Below are 21494 nucleotides of genomic sequence, written 5' to 3'. Positions count from 1 at the left end.
GAGAACGTAGAGCCACTATTACAGCTCTTTATAAGTTTAATATTAAAACATTAAAATGACCGCTTAAAAAAAAAAAAACAAACTTCATAACAAAGCTTATTTATTTAATCAAACTTCAAATATACTCATGTATCATTCTATGTAAACTTAACCAGATATTGCACATTTTGGTAAATTGTACATTTTAAACATGGATTTTAATGTTATGCATAAAATTGATTTAAAGACCATCGTGATATATTGATAGGCCAATATCAGTCAATGCAATCGCTATGCGTGGGAACCATTTTCAGATGGTAGGCTGACCACAGGTGGTAGCAGGAATTTGGACCACACCTACTTTACGCAGATTTTTTTTACTTTCTGCCAACCGCCTTCCAACTTTAAGTTCGTCATTATGAATAAACATGAATTTTTAATAGCACATCCAGCATCTTGGCGTCTTGGGATGGTTTGGCGTTTCAGTTGGGGAATATTGACTGAAAAATCGTAAACCCCGACTAATAAAAGGACTTTTGCATTCTCCAAAAACATCAGGGAGACCATGGTGTACGCAGGAATTTTCCGGCCGTCGCTATTGGTGATTTTAGTGCAAACAGTCCTTATCTGCTCCGCTCAGGTACGTTGAATGCTACAAACTATTGCTCAGGTCGTGCCTTTGCTCACTCTGAAGGACAGTGAGGGATACTACTTCTTTTAACCTAAAAAATCCTATTATTATTATTTTTTCTTTAACTTGATGTGGACCATGTAGAATATACTACATTGTATGCATTTAAAAATATATAATTATGTATTTTAAATGATATATTTTTGCTTAGCACCACTTTAAAAAAATATTTATTGCTGTTTGTTATTTAGAAAGAATGATAACTGACATAGTCAATGTATTTCCAGTAAAGTGGTCACTGTGTAGTTTACGTCCATCAAAAGGGAACTGCTGTAGAGTGGTTTCATTAGCAAGGTTTCATTAGCAAGGTTTGAATCATCTTCAGAGATTTAATTGTTAAAAGATGAACAGATTAAATAATTGACATGATGAATTTACCACAGTATGTGTATGTGTGTGTGTGTGTGTGTGTGTGTGTGTGTATGTGTGTATGTGTGTGTGTGTGTGGTTGTGTGGTTTTAGAGGGGCCCAGTTGGTCCGAGGGGGCCATCTGGCCCTCCAGGACTTCCTGGATTTCCTGGCATTGATGGAATTGATGTAAGCTCTACACTGGACGTCTTTTACTCTTTGGGTGCTAAAGCCAACAGTGCTTCTTTAGGGAGGCTGTTGTCTGTGTGACCTTTTGTTATTCATATGAAAAACACCTTTCAGCACATTTCATTGCTTGTTTGTTTACTTGTGTGTTTCTAGGGGGAGAGGGGACCCGGCCCTGGACCAGACGGCCATGCAGTAAGTTGTGTGTGGTTAAGTCATATGCTTGATATAAGATGCTATGTGCTTATACATTTTACTGATTTGAACATCATAGGGCCCAGATGGAGATGATGGAAAAGACGGAGTGCTTGGAAGACCAGGACAGCCAGGAGCAGATGTATGTCTCAACTCTATCTTGTTTCTGACTATTCAACATCAACAGACAATAGAAAAAGTTACCTGTTCATCTCTATATAGTATCATTGCACAGATGATCTTTAGACCATGCAGACTGCCTACAGTTTAAAGCAGCTCAAAGGGGAAAAAAAAGTTAAAAATATATAAATATGGCATTCATCAATTTGCCCATTTATACTGAGTGGGGGAGAGTGTAGCCTGTAGAGCCTTCACGCACACAGAGTCCTTTTTGTGTGTGAGGAGGAAGCCTGTGAGTCTGGACCTGAGCACCAGCTGCTGATGGAATAGTGCCTGTGGGAGACAGACACAATATGGCTCCTGTATGCCGTCCTCCCCGGCCACAGTGCTCGGCACTAATGTTTAGACTTTATATTCAGTGTCATGTAAGATGTTATAATGGCTTTACGCTAGCATAATAAGTGTGTAACTGCAGCATCAAACCGTTTCACTTCGAATTAGCGAGTGATGAAACAAATGTGAAATATGCAGGGGTAAATGCGGAGGAGTCTTTACTGTGCAGGGTGTTTAGTGGCTGTAGTGCTAAACACAGCATACAGCCGTATTCCCGTAAATCCTAGATCAGAAGAGGGGTGGAGCCTAATTCAGACTAACTGGATTGTGCAGTGGTGCTTTAGAGGACTTTAGAGTTCACAGAATGGGCCACCGCATCTATTATTTAATTATTTTATTTTTAGATTTCCGTAACACATTTACACTGAGAAATAATGAAATGTGGCTCATCATTCTAGTTACAGCTATTCCAGTTAACACATTTTATAACTATATAACTGTGAATTCTTTTAGCAAATAAAATGAACCATTCCTGTAGGCCAAACACTGGGTCTTAGAGTTTTCTCACAAATGTTCAAAACAGAGAAATTCTTTCTTTACAGTAATATCAATTTATATAAATTAAGTGCTGTCAAATTACTGATCATTTGTGTGTGGCCCAGATTATACACAGAATACACTTTGTGAAATTATACTGTGAGGTTTCAAAGGCTGACTTTATTTCTTTAGGGTTTGACTGGGCCTCGTGGAGAACCTGGTCCAGATGGACCTACTGGACCGAAAGTAAGTTACCAGTAATCAGTCACAGACCATACATAAACCATGAGGAGACCTGGAATAAATGACCAGTTTTTCACGTTGGCTCACTATATTTTTGCCTGCCATTTCACTTTCATAAGGTACTAAGTAAGACTGAAAAGATCTTGGATCAGCGTTGGTTTTGGTTTGTAGAGTATGGAGTAATATAGGTCTTGGTTTGACTGAGTTGTTTTGTATTTTATGGGTTTTTTAGGGTGAGCCTGGCAAGGCTGGACCTGGGGGGAGACCTGTAAGTAATCCATATTTGAACACTAAACTCTACATTTTCATTTAAAGAGTTCTTAAAATTAGCTAAGAATAATCAAGATGGCACTACAGCTGTCAGATCTTTACTGGCAGTTTGTTAGGGGGCTTTGCAACTGTTTGTGTCTGCATTAGTAAAAACTGCCAGCAAATTCAACACTTTTTGATTGGGACTTTGAATTATTGATACTAATGATGTGCTACACATGTGGTGTGCAGGGAGCTCTGACTCATATTTTTCATAAGATTCTAATGAAGCTCTATGCATTATAAATACCACCGAGGTTTGTCATGCTAATATTCACTCTTGTGAGGTTTTTGTTTGTTTTTTTCATGTAGAGGCCATATACATGTCCATATACAAGGCAACTGAATTTGCATTTTTATGTTTTTGAAAACAAATTTTAAAAAGTATCAAACTATTAAATACAAAAACAAAATTAACATAAAAATTTAACATAATTAACGGCATAAACGTTGCCTAATAATCCCCTTATTCATGCCTAATATCCCCTTGAGCAAATCTCCATGTGTTCATGAACATGCTGGCCACAGCCCTTTTGCTGTGATTGTATTCATTTATAGTAGTGTTTGCATTCCTGTGTTTTGTCTGTAGGGGGTCGGAGAGGACGGTGAAGCTGTAAGTTTTTATTCTTTTTTGCAGCAGCTGCTTCCTTTACTGCCAATAATTGCTCTGGATGATCCGTTGTCTCTTGTCACCTTGTTCTAAGCACTGTTTGTATAACAGACCTTGTCTGTTTGATCCACATTCAGAAAACTTGTCTGCTGCTGAAATGAGAGAGCACATATAGCAGACATGCAACATAATTCATACAAAAATCATTACTATAACAGCAATACAAATCTACCACAAAGTTACATATCACTTTATGTGGATATTCATTGTCTTAACTGTAGGGTATATAAATTAGGTTTTTCAGAAGCTGTTTTAAAATTGCCTCCTGGGGGGAGAAACTGAGAAAGGGGAGTTATATAGGAATTATATAGGGATTGGGAGAGATACCTTATTATAAGAGAACCTGTCCTGTTCACAAATTATATATATAATTATCAAAGCTGTTTGCTGTTTCCCAGTTTTTATATGAATTATCCCAGTTATTATATGAATTATTATATGAGTGACCCTAGATATTTTTATTCTGAACACTGTAATATTAAAAATAAGCACAGATTAAATTATTTATAATTAACTGTTGATACACTTACTTGTTGATACATTAGAAGGTCTTAACCTTCATCATTGAGATTTATTAAAAACAGAATCAACATGCTTAGAGAAGATGAAGTTTGAGCAAATCTCCATGCCCAGATATTTAATACACCCTGACTACTCAACTTTCTTTCTACTTAGTTGAAATTGTTTTAAAAAAACACCTTGTGCTTCCAAATTTCGGATCTGTTTCACAACAAAGTTATTTTGTTTTGTGAAAAGCAGTTCCAGAGTTCTCTGTTTAAAACAAGCCAGCAGTATTTCCACATACATAAAATAAGAAGCTAAAGATTAATTCCCACCAATAACTGGATCCCACCAAAGCCATGCCATCTGCATATTTGATAAGTGAAATGCATATGTAAGATGCTAACAGAAGAGTGAGGGGAGTAAAATCATCTCCTAAGTGTGCATGGTGAGGTTAAGCTGGCATTCTCACCCTCACATTTAGTCTTATAGGTATAGTAGTGCAAAGCGCAGTAGACACAGTTTGTCTTCCATCTCCATAGAGAGCTGTTGTCTGTCTGCTCTCCCTATGAACTTGCTCATCACAGATATCAGTGCTACATATCATGTTTATTTGTTTCCACGGAAGGGTGCCGATGGAAAAGACGGACTACCAGGAGAACTGGGCAAGGTTGGAGCCCCGGTATGTAGTCCGCTGTAAAACAGTGTTTCTAACATTACCCAGCAAACGGTGAGTTTGAAATTGCATGTGATGTGCTACAGGGAAGCCGAGGCCCCAGAGGACCAGTGGGCCTTCCGGGACTTGCTGGGCCGAGAGTAAGTTGTGCTCAACTCCCCTCTCTTATGCAGACTCACAGTTATACCCAGCTGTGCTTTTATTCTTAATGACATGAAACAGTTAAATGGTGTGTGAATAGTGTTAAACACTTACAAGTACACACAAGGACTCAGCAGTCAGTATAGACTCTTGTATCTACATATATTTCATACTATTTTCAGTGTAGTTAGTAAATTACAGTAGTTATGGAATAATATGCCAAAACATTCAAATACTGTCACTAAAAATAATAAAAACTGAAAACATTCCTGTTTGGAAACATTTTAGGGTCCTCCTGGAGTTTGGAAGGGTGAGGAATTGGTAAGAAGTACTGTGACACAATGTCTCATGAGAAGTTGCTTTGTTCTCAGATATCATCTCTTTGAAATAATTTTTTTTTTTCATGTCATTGATTTCAACATATATGCATTGCAGAAATTCCTTTTAAACAAAGGTTCCTTTGCTTTATATCTGTCCTTCAAGAAAAGCCACTATGTTACAGATTTCTTTTAGAAGTAAAGCAGATTCTTTCCACCAACCAAATTGGCAATGCAGCAAAATGAAAACAATGCACTGGCAATTTTAATTGCAGTTAATTTTTTCTTCTGAGCCCATTTGGTTTTGCTTTGCAATATATCAAAATTACTTTAACAAGACCCGGTTGTGGTTCTGGTTCTGTTTGTCAGTGTCCAAATGCGTGCACACTCGGACTGTCTGGCTATAGTGGGCTACCAGGTATGAAGGTGGGTCAAACTAAAACCAGATGAACATTGCCTTGTCTGAAACTTAAAACTGAAAGTGTTTGACTTTAAGTACTTTTTAAAAACAAACACTATAAACATATAAACAGTGATGTTTTAGTGACCTCCTGGCTGTGTTGATTCTGAGGTCAACCTTTTATACGCAGGGACACAAAGGTGTGAAAGGTGAATTTGGTGAACCAGGAAGACAAGGCCATAAGGTAACGCCTATAAAATGGGATTTGATAGAATTTCTGATGAAAATGAAATACATTCTACATTTCACAAACTGCTGTGAAATGATGCTTCGTTCTGTGACTTAACCCTTTAGGCAAGCTCGCTGTGTGACAGCACATACTTAGCACATACAACCATTAAATGCAACTCTTACAGTCTTGAACCGAGTTTACAGGAGGTATTAGTAAGAGGAGTAATAGATAAGTAATGACACTTCAGTGAGGATTAAATGGTCCTGGTATTTTCTCTCAGGGTGAAGAGGGTGAACAAGGAGGCCATGGGGACCCTGGAGTGCCAGGACTACCAGTAATGTGTTTGTGTGCTTTGTATGCACTCATTTCTAGGATAATAACAATACCTGAAGTTTGATCAGTTACGCCCTTACTAAGGCCTTAACCGATCAAACTACTGCTGTATGTACCATGTAGTATAATATCTACAGAAATACATGCGTTATCTTTTGCATATTTTCAACTTCTGTATTCCATCCATGCCAGATGTGCATCTGGTGTATTCAAGCATTGTAAATGTGTGTGTTGTAATTTCAGGGTCCACAGGGTCTTAGAGGGATCACTGGGATAATGGGTCCTAAAGGTGATAGGGTAAGGGTCAGAAGGTCAACACAATAAAAAATACAAATGGTGATATTAAACATGTGATAAATGGCTGCAAACGTTCCCAAACAGGGCTCACGTGGAGCAGATGGTGACAGTGGTACTCAGGGAATTGCAGGTGCCCCTGTAAGTACCAGAATTAATATCACTAGTGTTACAGTAGGGGAAAAAGTAACATGTCATTAGTGTATCCTCACTGGATAGTAACTTTACTATGTAACAACGCAGTCTGGTCAGTGACAACCGAAATTTACATGACAGTAGCTTATTAAGACAAAATTCTAATTAGGCTGAGGAGAGTTTAGCGGGTGTCTTGTAATGTCTTAGGTAAACTTTGACCCAACAGTTATGTCATTTACAATTAATGAATATATTATTCCTGCATTCATGTTTGTTGTATATTTCTCTATTTATTTAAAATATATGAAAACTCAGTGGAAGCTTAGGAAATGATTGATGTTTGAGAAAAATGATGTTTTTAAGGGTGATCGAGGGCAAAGAGGAAAAGTTGGTGAGACTGGACCAAAAGGAAATCAAGTGAGTATCCACAGAGCAACACTTCCCCATGCATCGTGTGGGGAGGTCAAATTAGTAGAATAAACACACACACACACACACACACACACACACACACACACACACACACACACACACACACACACACATACACACACACACACACACACACACACACACATACACACACACACACACACACACACACACACAAACACACACACACACACACACACACACACACACACACACTCACACACACTCTCACACACACACACACACACACACACACACTCACACACACACACACACACACACACACACACAAACACACACACACACACACAAACACACACACACAAACACACACACACACACACACACACAAACACACACACACACACACACTCTCACACACTCACACACACACACACACACACTCACACACACACACACACACACACACACAAACACACACACACACACACACACACACACACACAAACACACACACACACACACACAAACACACACACACACACACACACTCACACACACTCTCACACACTCACACACACACACACACACACACACACACACACACACATATACACACACACAAACACACACACACACACACAAACACACACACACACACACAAACACACACACACACACACACACACACACACACACACACACACAAACACACACACACACACACACAAACACACACACACACACACACACACACACACACACACAATGGGAAATAACTGTTTATGAACAGGCTACCAACCATCTCAAGTCATATGAGCTTCACTGTAGAGGCATCTGCCACACACACATCCATTCAATGCTGTGTTCTTTTTGCAGTTGTGTCGTTTTTACTACAGTTATGGCTGTTACTGTTGCCTTTCCTCTCTTGCCGCTGATTTATTTAGCACTGAATAAGGGTTTACTTGAAAATTGCATATATTTATTTTAAAATAATTGTTTGTAATGTAAATGTAAATGTAAATGTTTGCTTGATTTCATTCCAGTTGATTTGGTTTGATTCCAATTGATCTTATGTTTATCTACTAAGGGGCTTGGAGGTCTAACAGGCATCGTAGGTTTACGTGGACCTAAGGGAGAATCAGTAAGTGCTCTTTCATTGGTATTGCATTCTAAATGATTTTAAAAATCCTGTAGATTGGAATGCAAAATTAAGCGCTTTGTGATCAGTGAGTATATGTAATGACCAGTCGTACATTTTCCCCAAAGGGATTGCCAGGAGTGGATGGCCGTGAAGGTATCCCAGGAATGCCAGGGGTTAAGGTAATGTGATGACAGAACACGACCAAAATCAAAAACATCAGCAAAAAGCATTTGTCCTGGCTACGCCTAAGTTCAGCTGCTCTGATTTAGTGCGTATTTACCATTGTTTATCTCACTCTCTTGATGTCTGTCACTGATGTCATTTTAGGGTATCCCTGGAAAAGTGGGGTCTCCTGGTGATGCTGGCCTTCAAGGCCTGCCTGTATGTAAGACCTTTTCAAAGAGGCATTTTATGTGATTTCAAATCATTTTACGCAGAACTGAGAATAATAAAGAAAACCTCTGCTCGATGTCCTGTGCTATTTACTGCAAGAATTCCATGACTATATTGTCTTATAAAATGAATATATTTACTTCTTTTAGGGTGTGCCAGGCATCTCAGGGGCAAAGGGTCATAGTGGGCCAAAGGTAGGCATGTATTCTGACCCTCCTTATGAGCTGGGCTGGACAAAGCAGCAATCTGACTTACAATTACTGATACTTTGGTTTGGTGCCTGAGCTGAACGTATATTAACATATTCTTAAGTGCTGTATGAGCAGATGGTAGCAATAGAATTAAGGCCAAATGTCTTTTCTGCTGTAGGGTAACTCTGGTGATCCAGGGGTGGCAGGACCAATTGGGAACAATGGAAAAACAGTGAGTCTACACTAACAAATGCTTTAGTCAACCACAGCAATCCCATTGAAGGATGAGGAGACTGGATGAATGTTGCATTGGTCTGTTGGCGTAATTTGGCTGTAGCAGTGGACGTTTGCTCACATGCTAACCGGCGGATTGCTTGGCTGCTTGGTTGTCTGCAGGGTGAACGTGGAGAGCAGGGGGAGGTGGGACCAGCAGGACCCAGAGGTGGGCCAGTGAGTATGTGTCCATATACAGATCACTACAGGCCACAGGTGTGGGACCACTGTTCACATTCTCTACTGTGTGCCCCCTGCCTTTGTTTCTCTGTCTCTCTCTCTCTCTCTCTCTCTCTCTCTCTCTCTCTCTCTCTCTCTCTCTCTCTCTTTGTCTCGCTGTAGGGTGAGAGAGGAGCGAAAGGTCCAGATGGACCACTAGGATTGCCAGGTCAGAGGGTGAGTACCAAGCAGCTCCAGGCAATAAACCCATCAACAATATTATCTGAAGATTTCAGAACACAATATCTTGGATCATTCACATATTTTCAGACTCTGCTGACCGTGCACCTGTAGCTCTTTAGGGTGGAAAGATCAAAAGAGTCTTCCTGAAGTAGAAGAAAAGATAAATATGACAACAACAACAAAAAGGAAGAAGGACAGGAAGAAAATTAAATAGAAGGGAACTGAACAGAAATCTTGGTAGAAAGCCATTCTTCCAACAAGGAGGCACATATTATAATGTCACTGTCAAGATGAAAATATTTGTGTGAAAGTATTAGATATAACACGATTTACTGCCACTTTTACAAGTCAATTGACAAAATTGAATACACACTTTTTTATTGGAATATAAATATACTATTTTTACATTATGTCTGAAAATGTAGTATGTAATGTGCTATTTAATTCCCTCGAAGTATGTGTTATTAGTAAAAAAAAAAAAGTCTGTTTGGTCCTTGGCACAGTATTATTACGTTGTCGAAATGTGAAACACCAAATCCAACAATCACAAACATGTTAGTCTTGGTCCTTATTTTCAGATTCTCGTGTAGTGTTTGCCCAGACATTCACAGAGGATCTGCTTTGTGGTCCAAATTGTAGAGAAACCTCCTTATAAAGAGCCGCCTTGCTGTACTACAATGATCCCCTGGTGAAGGACCATGAATGAGCGGTTGTTATCGAGGCTTCAGTACTCAGGGGTATTTTCTTTGGTAAAGGGATATTCAAAGTAGAAGGGGGGTCTGAAAGAACCCTCTGTTTGTCAGGAATTCCTTAAACCAGCCAAGCTCAGGGCATCGTGCAATCAGCATCCACATCCACACGCACCCAAAAACCTCTACTGCTAGTGCAGCCAGCCTCATGGAGCAATGTGGTGTGGTGTGCAGGTTATGAAACATACATTTCAATGTTTGGTTGTAATTGTGGTGTGTGTGTGTGTGTGTGTGTGTGTGTGTGCGTGCGTGCGTGCGTGCGTGTGTGTGTGTGCGTGCATGCGTGTATGTGTGTGCGTGCGTATTTATATATTATTCTACAGGGGCCTAAGGGGAATCTGGGCCTACCTGGTCTTCCAGGTCCACCTGGTTTCCCTGGTCAGCAAGGTGACAGGGTAAGATATAAATTTTGGGTCTCACAAAGGATGTTAATTTTGGAGTGACAATGTCTTGTCCTGTGGCTCGAAACATACAACCCAACTAGTCAATCTTGCAGCTCTAATTCTTCTTCTTATTTTTATATTTTTATTATTAGTAGTAGTAGTAGTAGGGAAAGCACTAAACTGTGTAGTGTTGGAGTTCCTGTTGGCTAGACTTCACAACCACCAGTGGTGGTGCAGGTGTTAGTGGTGGCACAGTGAACAAAATATCAAAATTCTTTGTATTTTCTTGCATTATCAGAGTAAAGAAACTAAATGAGGTGACTCATCTTAAAGGGTAATGAATCCTACAACTATCTGATAATCCAGTTAACTCAGTGCTTTATTTTAACAAATTTTCAGGGCACAGTTGGTCTTACTGGTCCAAAAGGTGAACAAGTAAGTCTAACAATTCTGCGTTCTGGTTCCTACATGTAGGATTTAAATTAATAATGAATAATTATTAATACTTTTTAGTCAGTAATTTCTGTGTGTGTTTGTTTTGTCTAGGGAGCACCCGGTGAGGAGGGTACCCCAGGAGAAAAAGGAGATCATGTGTGTAACTTCACCATTCCTACAATGAACCACTGTAATTTCACAGCCTTGTTTGCTGACTTATTTGTTGGTTGGGGTAGGACTTCTGTTCACAAATCGAACCTTTTAGTTTTGGAAGATACTACAAAATCTTAATGCCTTGTTCACGTTTTCCTGCAGGGTGATGAGGGAGAGTCTGGAGAGAAGGGATCAGTGAGTTTCACACAAAGCCGTCCCCACGGCTACAAAACCTTTACATCACGTGAACTGTGCTTTTGGATACCAAGAACCAGATTAATTTCTCAATATGAACCTACTGTTAGTAGGTTCTAAGACACTGGCACCATGTGCAGGCTATTCATGTGTTTATGTGCTGTTATCCAGACAGGAAAGCCAGGTGACGCAGGGAACCGAGGGCCAGAGGGTAGGCGTGGACAGCAGGGCACTGAAGGCCCGGCAGGACAGACAGGACCGCGGGGCATGCAGGGAGACCGCGGGGTACCCGGGCTACCCGGGCCACAGGGGCAATCGGTATGTTCTTTACTCTCAACATGTCTAGGTAGCACGTCATGGACCTGGCTTGTAACCCACTGACTCACTCATGTTTAACATAATTCACCACAAGGGGGAGCTGTTAGCACTGAAATAGCTTTGGCATTTTGCAAAAATGCCACAGTGTGTCCTTCACATGGCGTGTTTAACTAATGCATCATTGATGTATACATAATTGGTTGGATTTTTGTGCATGTCTGTTGTGCTAAGCTCTTTACTTGGCCTGTCACCAACAACGTTTGCTCATGTGGGTGATGTAACTGGGCAGTGTCAGAGGTGCGCAACTCAGAAGCTGTAGTGCTGTGCTCGGCTCCATAACAAACTGGATGCTGGAGCTTGTCCCTCTGGCCTCTAGTGAGCACGCACATCAATGTCTTTCAGGGCCGCACTCCAACAGATCAACACATCAAGCAGGTCTGCATGAGGGTTATGCAAGGTCAGTGATCAATGCCTGTATTCCTTGTATGTGCAGCAATACCCTGAGTGCAGAAAAGTAAAATCAGATTACAAATGTTCTAAACAGAAACTACATAAGTCGGTTATCGTTAAGTAGCTTTTGACTAGTCTTGAATCTGTCCCCTCACAGAGCAGCTAGCTCAACTTGCAGCCAGCCTGAAGAGGCCAGAGGCTGGCAGTGCCGGGTTGCCAGGTCCTCCTGGTCCTCCCGGTCCCCCTGGACCCTCAGGAGAGAATGGCTTCCCAGGGCATCCTGGATCCAGAGGGTTGCCAGGTCTTAAAGGACCCCCTGGACTGCTGGGGAGTAAAGGACCTAAAGGTACAAAAAAAACCCAAAAAACTCAATAAGGGTCTGAATATGTGGCTGAAATTGATTTGCAGACTGACACAGCTCACAGACAGCGTATGAGTCCTGTGTAATCCTGTTATGTTGCCCTGACAAAGGTGACCAAGGAGACAGAGGAGACAAAGGACCTACAGCACAAGGGCCGAAAGGCATACCTGGACCTCCTGGACTTCCAGGTGAGTGTAAATCTTTTTTTTTTCCTTTACCTGATTCTAGGTCTAGCAGCCGCTGGATACTAATGCTTGCCTGTGCCTTGGTCTCCACCCCGTGTGTTCAGGTGAGCCTGGGCACCCGGCATATGGTAGCGACGGGCATGACGGAATGCAAGGGCCTCAGGGGTTGCCAGGAATGCCCGGCGTTCCAGGACCTCCTGGGCCTCCTGGCCTTAACGGATACTGCGAGCCATCGCAATGTGTTCTCCAGGCTCTGGCGGCTCCACAGTCTGCCAAAGAGTACAACATCAAGGGACCGGATGGCCTTTGAGAGGCCAGATAACTAGACAGTGGTTGTGAAATTGAGCCCAGTGGCCCAGTGACCAAGAAGAGTTCACTAACAGAGGGAAGCCCTTCCACAATGGATTTTTTTGCAGGAGAATGCTACACAGTATGCCACCATAACAGTGTGGTGGTAATATGTGTGCATATTGTACTAATTTCTGTTTTCCATGTAGGATATGCCATGTAAGATTTTGAGCCTGAAGTTTATACTGTTGAGATCTATCAAGAAAGATCTTTGATCATGATGCTTAAATTTTGAAGGGCTAGAAGCATATAAAAATTTGCTTTTTACACAGGACTTCATTTGACAATCCTCAATCCTTCACCGTAAAAATGTAAAATGCAGTCATAAAAAATCTTACATTGTAAATTTCCAAATAAGCTTTTGCAACCTAAAGTATACTAATACACCATCTTAGAAAAAGCAAAATATTTAATGTCCACCCAACTCACACGTACAGCCACATTAGTCAGTTTGTACATGATTTAAAAAGATAATGTAAATATACAATACTCTATGGCCTCAAAATTAACTGTATGCCTCATATTATCCCTGTCTATGCCATGTTAATTTGCTGAACCTAAAGATTCTTGAGTGTAAAAATGTTCTGGAAAAAAAAAAGAAATCAATGTAACATTGACCCCTACAAATTATAGATACATTAATTGCATTTCATTGTTTTATCTGTTTTAATTTTTAGCCTATTTGAAAAGGAGATTGTTATTGTAGTCACATTCAATGTTCACGCAATAAGGAGGCTTAAAGCCTTGTTTAAAGTACTAACTTTTCTGACATTATTTATTTGATAAAAAAAAGGTTCATTGTCACAGCTAGTTGTGAAAAGGGGTAAATAAATGATTTTGATAAAGCTCTGCACGTTTTTGTATGCAAGGCATGTAAGAGTAATTCAGCATAAAAGGTTCTCTCATAGGAAATCCAGACAGCACAGGTTCTCAGTGTATTCTTTAATGTACTCTCTCAAGTTGGTGAACAGTTACAACTTCTCTCACTATACTAAATCACATACCCACCAATAGTATAAATAGCCGGTCTAATTGTACATTTCAAATATCATACATAAATCAAGTATCCAAGTATTAAGTTATGCACATCAAATAAAAATGCATACAAAATAACACAGAGGTCCAGTTTGAAGCCAAAACACAAACAAACATCACACTATTGACATGGCAGTAATTAGTAAACAAAACAAACTAGATCCCACAGCTCCCATATATAACCCCCCACAGCTGTTCTTTTTTTAATCCACGATTCTCCTGCCTTACACATCTTTCACAAGTAAACTACACCAAATGCCATATACTTATCCCCATTAAATGGCCTTTCCCACATTAATAAGGCATTTAAATATGAACCATTACATGGCAGGCATCGTAATGATGGACTAAAGATCATCAAAAACAAAACTGACAAAGTTTAACTCATACTTATTTCTATGCTGTATGGTTGTGAAATACTTTGTTTGGCAGAGCACACTCCTGTGACAACTTGCCAAAGGGGGGGGAAAAAAGCCAATGGCTAATAAGAGATGCAATGTACTAGCATCCTTCTTTACATTTTAACAAGCATACACAAGCACTTGAACTTGCCAACAGACAGCATTTACTATGTTAAACTGAGACAAAAGGGAGTACTCACAAGTGAATCATATTCATTTCTTTAGAAATTTCTTTATACGTTCCCAACTTAAGAGAACACACTGCCCACATTGGAGAAACACTTGGATTCTGCTTTTGCAGCAGGGTCTCTGCTCAGACTACTGAATACAGCAGTTGTTGCGATGGCCATTTGAATCTTTGAAGCGAAGACGCATCTTTGGACGATACTTCTCCAGGTAGAAGAGCTGCTTACTGTTGAATGCACCACGCCGCTTCCTGTAACGTTTCAATATGGCCATCAAATACGACACACTAAATTCTTTACAACGTAGAGCCTCTGAAGGTATCAAGCTCTGAAAGCAGCAAATGAATGATTTAAGGCTGCTCGTTTCTATGTGATGATGCATATTACAGTAGTGACTAGTTAGTCAAAATTATTTTTACTTTGCTCCTTGATCTAATGCACATTTTTTAAAAAAGTCAAAACGTACTGTCGGATGAACTGGACAGCATCTTCATATTTCATGCCACACTCAATCATTGCAAGGGCAACCAGGACTGGAGCTCTGTGGGCATAAAGCATGCACAACAATGTAGCACATCATGACTATTTAAACCAGTGGTTTCTAAACTTTTCCAAGTCCATTTTCTATGTACCATCAGCCATTTTCAGAAAGCAGTCATTTTCTCACACCCAAATGATGGAGACCACCCCAAAGGTGCAGCAAGTAATCTCAAAGTCAGTCTCAGCAAGGTTTAATGAAAAACTGCCAAGTTACACAATCACAACCAGCTCTGCTGCATTATACATGTCAAAACCACATGTACTGCAATTAGTAAACTTTTAACTTTAGTTTGGTTACTAGGTGCTGTTAAAAAAAAAATCTAAGTTTATTAAAACATCAAACATTTTCCCACAAAACATTACCTTCCAAGGCCAGCTACACAGTGGACAGCAATGCAGCAGCCTGGCTCCTCCCTAAACTTCATCCTCAACAGGTTTAACCAATCATCAACAATCTGGTTAGAAGGAGGCGCGCCATCATCAAATGGCCAATCCTGCAGGTTTTGCAAAAGGTAGAGAGAAAATGATTGGTCTTTGGCATTGTAATAATTCTTCTACATTCACCTTTAATTCTGGGAAGCCTATACCAATGGCAGGTCATTACATTTACTTTGTAAAGCCCAACTACTTACCAGAACCTGAATACCCTCTTTGGCCACCAGGCTGGCATCATAAGTTGCCTCACAGACTCTAACGACTGTTGTCACACCATACTTCTTCAATTCCTAGTAAAGACCAAATCCAGTTTGGTTAATGAGACATATACAAAATAAAATCATATTGGCATGCACAAAAATGTTAACGACTAATGTGTTTTTCCAATATGGCAGTATGAGATTTCTTTTAAACATATTAAAACCTTTTTTAGAAGAGAAACTCAAACTGGCCTAGCCATACAGATTGTATATGGCTTTCTCTCTATTTGCAAATTTACAAAGATGGACTAATGTGTGCAGAAGCATAGTAGTTCTAAAACTGAAAGTTTTAGCCACTTATTAGGCTATGCAATGCTGTGTTCTTGGGATTTGAATATGAAAATCATAGCGACTAATCAGAAAATACGGGCAACTTTGACCATTTTTGATTTTGGAAAGGCTTACCTCAATGAATTTATTCAGAGTTGCATTGGTAGGGTTATGGGTGATGAGAAACCTCATATTCTTATAGGTGATCTCCACAGGGGCAGGTCTATTCATACGAGCCATTATTAACAATGAAAAGTGATAAAAGTCTACAAAAATGAGAGGACCACAAAAAAACCTGAAGAAAAATCTTCCACAGAGACTTCACTCAAAGGATGAGTGAGAGAGCGTGCAAACGCCGGGAATGAAAATCAAAAGAACAGTGAAAAAAAACTGGTAAATAAAAATAAATAAAAAGGCTGGTCCTCAGGTGAACGAGGAGACGGAGGGCCAACGAGGGCAGTGCACTTCTGGAGATTTTTTACCCCATCCAGACTGGCCTGGCTGCTGTGGACGCCTGCTCTCCGTGTCTGATCCCGCCAACTTTAAAATACTCACACACGTCTGTCTTCCAGTGAGGTAGCAAGGCTCGCCCTTCACTTCTCTGCATACACACTGTGCTGAGCCTGGCAGTAGTCCCCACTGCCCTTCAGAAACTCCATAAATGTGTGACCCAATACACCACAGAACTGCTGCAATGACAGGAAGCAGAAGTTGTTGGATCATAGACAGGTAAATAAACAGGGTGAGGTCATTACTTTACAGCGTCGTAGAGCATTGCCTTTTATACATGAGGCTAATAAATGGCTGTGAAAATGACAATTTTGAAACGGGAAAGAAGCAGTTAATAGGAGATTCTGTAGCGACGACTCCTTAAAACGTGCAGACGTTATTTCTGTTTTAAAAACAGTGATCGTTTTACTCCAGCGATGTTTTTATTTATTTAGATTTTAGGCCGAATGATTAATCTTACTGGTTAAGGCTTAGGTGTCCTTTCATCTCGCATCCATTTTACCGGCTAAAACCGAACTACGATAGATAGGTTCCATCAATCTTAGCTACATCTTACATGGACGATCTAGACGTAAACGAAAATAGGGAACTGAAATAAGTTCAGCAACTGGCTGGCTACCTTGCAAGGTAAACAAAATACACAAACGGCATATCTCGCTATGGTATTAGCTATAAGCTCGGTAGCTAAAGAAAACAAAGAAGCAAGATTCGGCAAAGCTGTTGCTAACGCTGTTTAGCTGGCTAGGCTAGATTAGCTAACCCAGATTTGGGAATGCGGCAAGCAGCCGACCGTCGGGCCCAATACGGATAACACGAAACATTATGCTCTAAATTAGCCAACTAGCTAACTGGGTACTTTTTTCGTTCTCTTAAAGCGACTTGTTTCCTAATCATCTAGCTAGCTAGACAGTTACCAGGCTAATGAAATGATAGCCCACACTTAACAAAGAATGACCCGCCGGCCACTAGGTTAGTTCTTCTGGGATGGTAAAGTACAAAGCTTGCTAGCTAGCCAATTGACACCGCTAACTAGATAGCCAGCTAGCAAATAACCTACATCGAAGAAACCGACACGAATAGGACAGAATATGGTGTAAAATCCATACTGTACACCAACTAGTAACAAACGCGCGATAATCAGTGTGACAAAACATCCAGGTCTGCTCACGTAGCTAACTAGCTACTGCTAACGAACGCTGATATTTAGCTTTCAGGCTAACACAATGACCTCGTTTTTAAACAAACTCGCAAACGAATATAATGAAAGATTAAACACACAGCGGATAAAACTCCACGTATAGATACACGTTTACTTACTGGAATATGCTTACTCATTGAAGATTGTAGTTTAACCATAAAGCCGGTCCCGAGAAAGACGTGAACGATCTGAAGTGTTTTCCACCATACAGCCGCCGCGAGAGTGGAGGCTCGTGCAGTAACCGCGCCCTGGACGCAGGGCGCGCGCCTTTACACAAGCAGGTCACACCACTGCTGTCACTGCCTCTAAAGCACCAGCTGGGGACTCATGTCTCTTCATTACAGTTTAGTAGCTCGGACACATTCATGTATATAAACACATTTTTCCATGACTACATTTCCACGAATAATTGCAGCAGGACCAATATTGAGATTTACGAACGGTATCTACTGTTTTTACTAGTACAAGGAACAGTGTCCCATGCGACAAATTCTTTCCTAAGCATGGAAAATGTTTTAATATCGGAATAACACATGGGCCTTGTGTATGCCTATGGGCTTGGCAGGGGCTGTTTCCTTTAGATTGTAAATGCATCATTCTAGACGTTTAGTTGTGTGAAATGATATTTAGTGGACTGTTCAAAAAGCTGATGCTCAGTATTTCCTTCATTAGCGCATCCCTATACGATCGACTGAAGAGTCTGGACAGTTTGTGGGTTTGGCCGATGGGAGGAAGAGCTTGTAATTCAGTCATAAGCTGTTATGTTACTCTAGGCACATGGGTTGCATAGGGAGGATGCTCCAGTCAGTCAGCATTGTACCTGTGATCTATAAAAGATGTGCTCTGGTATAGTTCTTGTTTCATCTTGGAACTCATGAAATTTCAAACCGTTGTCATAAAGAATTGAAGAGACTGTGTAAAGATCAGAATCTGGAAAGATGGTATGCAATATTTTTCTTCTCCTCTTTGTCTTTTTTGAGAAAAGTACAATTTGTCTTTAGGGAGTTCAGTTTTTATTTACAATGGTCACTTATTCACAATATATTAGTTGCAACAAATGAAAACCATATATATATGATGGTGTTTGCATACACTTAACTATGAATCATTTCCATTCATTTAGGAGACAGCCTTCATGGAATCAGACCAAGTAGATGGAGGAAGTGTTTGTCATAGCAGAAAGAAGAGGATCATAGTAAGTGAGAAACATGATGCTCTTTGGATTGGAGTAGAAAGGCAACTTATGTGCCCATATAGTACAGAGTGATTTACGTGTTCCAAGCCCCAAGACAATCCCACTGTAATTTCTACTGGCCCACACCCAATAAAACAACCCACTGCTACCACTGAATCACAAGGGGACTATGTATGTACTGATACATGGTGATACAAGCCCAACAGGATTACATACTCCCCATAGAGGGTGTTTCTAAACAAAGAGTGGAGATCCCTACTGAGTCCAAGAAAAAGAATGCAAATCCAGGCAGTTAGTCCTCAGCACATGCATAGAGAGAGGACAGATCGCAGACCAGATGAGGAACCATTCAAGTCCTTAACAACCTTCAAACCCATTCTAGAGAGTAATAAAAGAACCTCAACACCAAGAGAGTGCTTCATCTGGCTGGGAGTCGGGGGGTGGGGGGGTGGTCATTGTGTACTGATGGTCATACCAATAGGCCCTGCAGTTCAAATGGATGGACATCACATTCAGGTCAGTGTGCATTTGGAATATTTAACTTCACTTTACTGCCACTCTTCCTTGCAGGCCGAGATAAAAATAGAAGAACATTTAGATTTTTCTAAAAACCTTTTGTGACTTAATGTTGAATAATTAATCCTTGCATTCAACACTTATTACTCCAGATATTTAATCACCAGCCATTTTTGTTTACACCATAGATAACAAGAAGAATACTCAGATAGGATATCATGGATCTTGTGGATCTCAAAGTCTCATTTCAGCAGGGGATTGTCTGTGAGAGCATAGGCTTTATTCGCTTTGAAGCCACAGATGTTCATGGAGTGTTTAGATCAAAGACAGTCCCAGCTTGCTTCTTTCACGTAAATTCCTCCTTGCTGAACTAACTCACCTATCTTTTAATTTTGTCCAGCTCTAATTCTAAAGTTTTTGGAATCATTTTTTCCCCAGCAGACAATGATTGGATCAGCTGATAGTTTGACTAATAAAATGCATAAATGCATGTTTGAGGATATTGATCAGTATTTTTTTGCATCACAGCCAAGGCTGCTTATGGTGCATCCATGTCCAGAAGCTCTCTGGAGTTACCACTGTCCTTCTGCTCCCTGATCTTTCCACAGTGATGTCCTTCTGCTCCCTGATCTTTCCACAGTGATGTCCTTCTGGTCCCTGGTCTTTCCACATTCCCGGCTCTTCCCTTGGATGAGCAAACCACTCGTATCATTTGCAATCCCTGAACCATCGCCTGGATACCACTGCATACTTCTCTCCGCACTGTTGCTAAGGTCATGCTTGGCCAGATTCAAACCTTAGGGTTCTTCTTCTTTTCCTCCTTCACATATAAATCTTAGGAACTCCAGACCAGCTGGGCGCCAAACTTGTGTCTTTCCCGCTACTACCTTGCTGAATAATCATGATATGCTTTTCCTACAGCAGCTGCTGAGAGAGATGTACCATATGGCTGTTGATGTGGATAGCTTTGCATCTGCTAGTGGTTCACATCAGATGGAGATCTGTTTCAAGCCTAAGCTTGGGATTGGAGCTGCTGACTGTGCCTTCACCTTTTGCACTGGAATTAAAGAGATGGCCAGGAAGTATAACTATATTGCCACCTTCCTCACAAATGATGTCATCATACTCTCTCATAGCCTGTGGGATGCCAATGGCAGGGGAAATGTTTTCCAATCAGACACTGAGGACTACAGGGTATCAAGTGTAACCTCAGCACTGAAGAGGCTCTTGACAGAACTCCAGCCCAGCAGAAGTTGTTTGCAATTTCTGTGAAGCTTGAGGATTGATTAGAGGCCCTGGGAGAAGACAGTGTGATACGTGGGACACTAGGTGAGCCCTTTGTGCAGTAATCTAGTGTCTCTTTCTGCTGAGGTACACCTAGCCATGGTCATGATGTTACTGAGCCACAACCCATCACAGCTGCCATGGCTACTCCCACCTCCCCCTGACGCCCCCTGCTGTAGCCCACCACACCTCCACCCCAGACAACTACCCTCCGTTGCCCTTAATGGACGTTCTCTTGTGGGTTGGGTCTCAGACACATTCACGCGATCAGCACAAGACTAGGCCCTCTAGAAAGTTGGACTTTAAGCAACTTTTTTCAACTTTAGGCAGAAAATCGCATCTTAATTTTTTTTAGCACCAATTATTCATATCATGGTTAAATGCAAGCTTAATGCACCATTTGTTTTTGGGTTTTTTTTGTAAATAATAATATGACTTTAATAATTGAGCTTCTATTTATTTAATTTGGATCCATAAATTTGTTATAAAGTTTTAACTTTAAATTTATATACAAATCTATGAATAAGAACATTTATCACAGGTCTTCTTGTCCATTAGAGTATTTCATTCACACCAATCATCTGTAAACTTTCTTTTACCCTGATAACTAAGCTCTTTAAAGAGGCAAGACAAACAGAATACTGATATTTTT

General features: G+C 40.5%; 3 protein-coding genes and 1 pseudogene across 3 annotated transcripts; 3 read left to right on the top strand and 1 right to left on the bottom strand.

Annotated features, from left to right (window-relative positions):
• The first annotated feature begins 407 nt into the window (after positions 1-407).
• On the top strand, positions 408-13797 carry LOC113582520 (collagen, type IX, alpha 1a). Its single transcript, XM_027018314.3, has 32 exons — positions 408-619; positions 1133-1207; positions 1361-1399; positions 1479-1541; positions 2582-2635; positions 2865-2900; positions 3531-3554; positions 4741-4794; positions 4875-4928; positions 5218-5250; positions 5616-5672; positions 5837-5890; positions 6159-6212; positions 6455-6508; positions 6593-6646; positions 7004-7057; positions 8124-8177; positions 8303-8356; positions 8505-8558; positions 8720-8764; positions 8940-8993; positions 9158-9211; positions 9377-9430; positions 10509-10580; positions 10968-11003; positions 11115-11159; positions 11319-11351; positions 11523-11669; positions 12072-12126; positions 12277-12465; positions 12591-12668; positions 12770-13797. The coding sequence occupies exons 1-32, from the start codon at positions 545-547 to the stop codon at positions 12973-12975; spliced, it is 2064 nt and encodes a 687-aa protein (XP_026874115.2). The 5' UTR covers positions 408-544; the 3' UTR covers positions 12976-13797.
• Positions 13798-13936: 139 nt separating this feature from the next.
• On the bottom strand, positions 13937-16567 carry LOC113582521 (protein tyrosine phosphatase 4A1). The gene is made up of 5 exons (XM_027018316.3): positions 16275-16567; positions 15807-15899; positions 15538-15668; positions 15101-15175; positions 13937-14885 (listed from the first exon to the last, which is right to left on the bottom strand). The coding sequence occupies exons 1-5, from the start codon at positions 16377-16379 to the stop codon at positions 14768-14770; spliced, it is 522 nt and encodes a 173-aa protein (XP_026874117.1). The 5' UTR covers positions 16380-16567; the 3' UTR covers positions 13937-14767.
• A 264-nt stretch (positions 16568-16831) lies between these two features.
• Positions 16832-19733, top strand: LOC145656558 (uncharacterized; annotated as a pseudogene).
• Positions 19734-19771: 38 nt separating this feature from the next.
• Positions 19772-21193, top strand: LOC113582522 (lengsin). Its single transcript, XM_081709722.1, is given in 5 exon segments — positions 19772-19908; positions 20191-20386; positions 20389-20415; positions 20418-20746; positions 20749-21193. Coding segments are annotated over 5 exon segments (843 nt in total). The 5' UTR covers positions 19772-19776; the 3' UTR covers positions 20908-21193.
• The last annotated feature ends 301 nt before the right edge of the window (positions 21194-21494 follow it).

The sequence above is a fragment of the Electrophorus electricus genome, unplaced genomic scaffold (assembly GCF_041902795.1).
Source record: "Electrophorus electricus isolate QZ-2024a unplaced genomic scaffold, ASM4190279v1 Scaffold79, whole genome shotgun sequence".
Classification (NCBI taxonomy): domain Eukaryota; kingdom Metazoa; phylum Chordata; class Actinopteri; order Gymnotiformes; family Gymnotidae; genus Electrophorus; species Electrophorus electricus.
The sequence above is the reverse complement of the archived record's forward strand: the minus strand, read 5'-3'. Positions and strand labels throughout refer to the sequence as shown.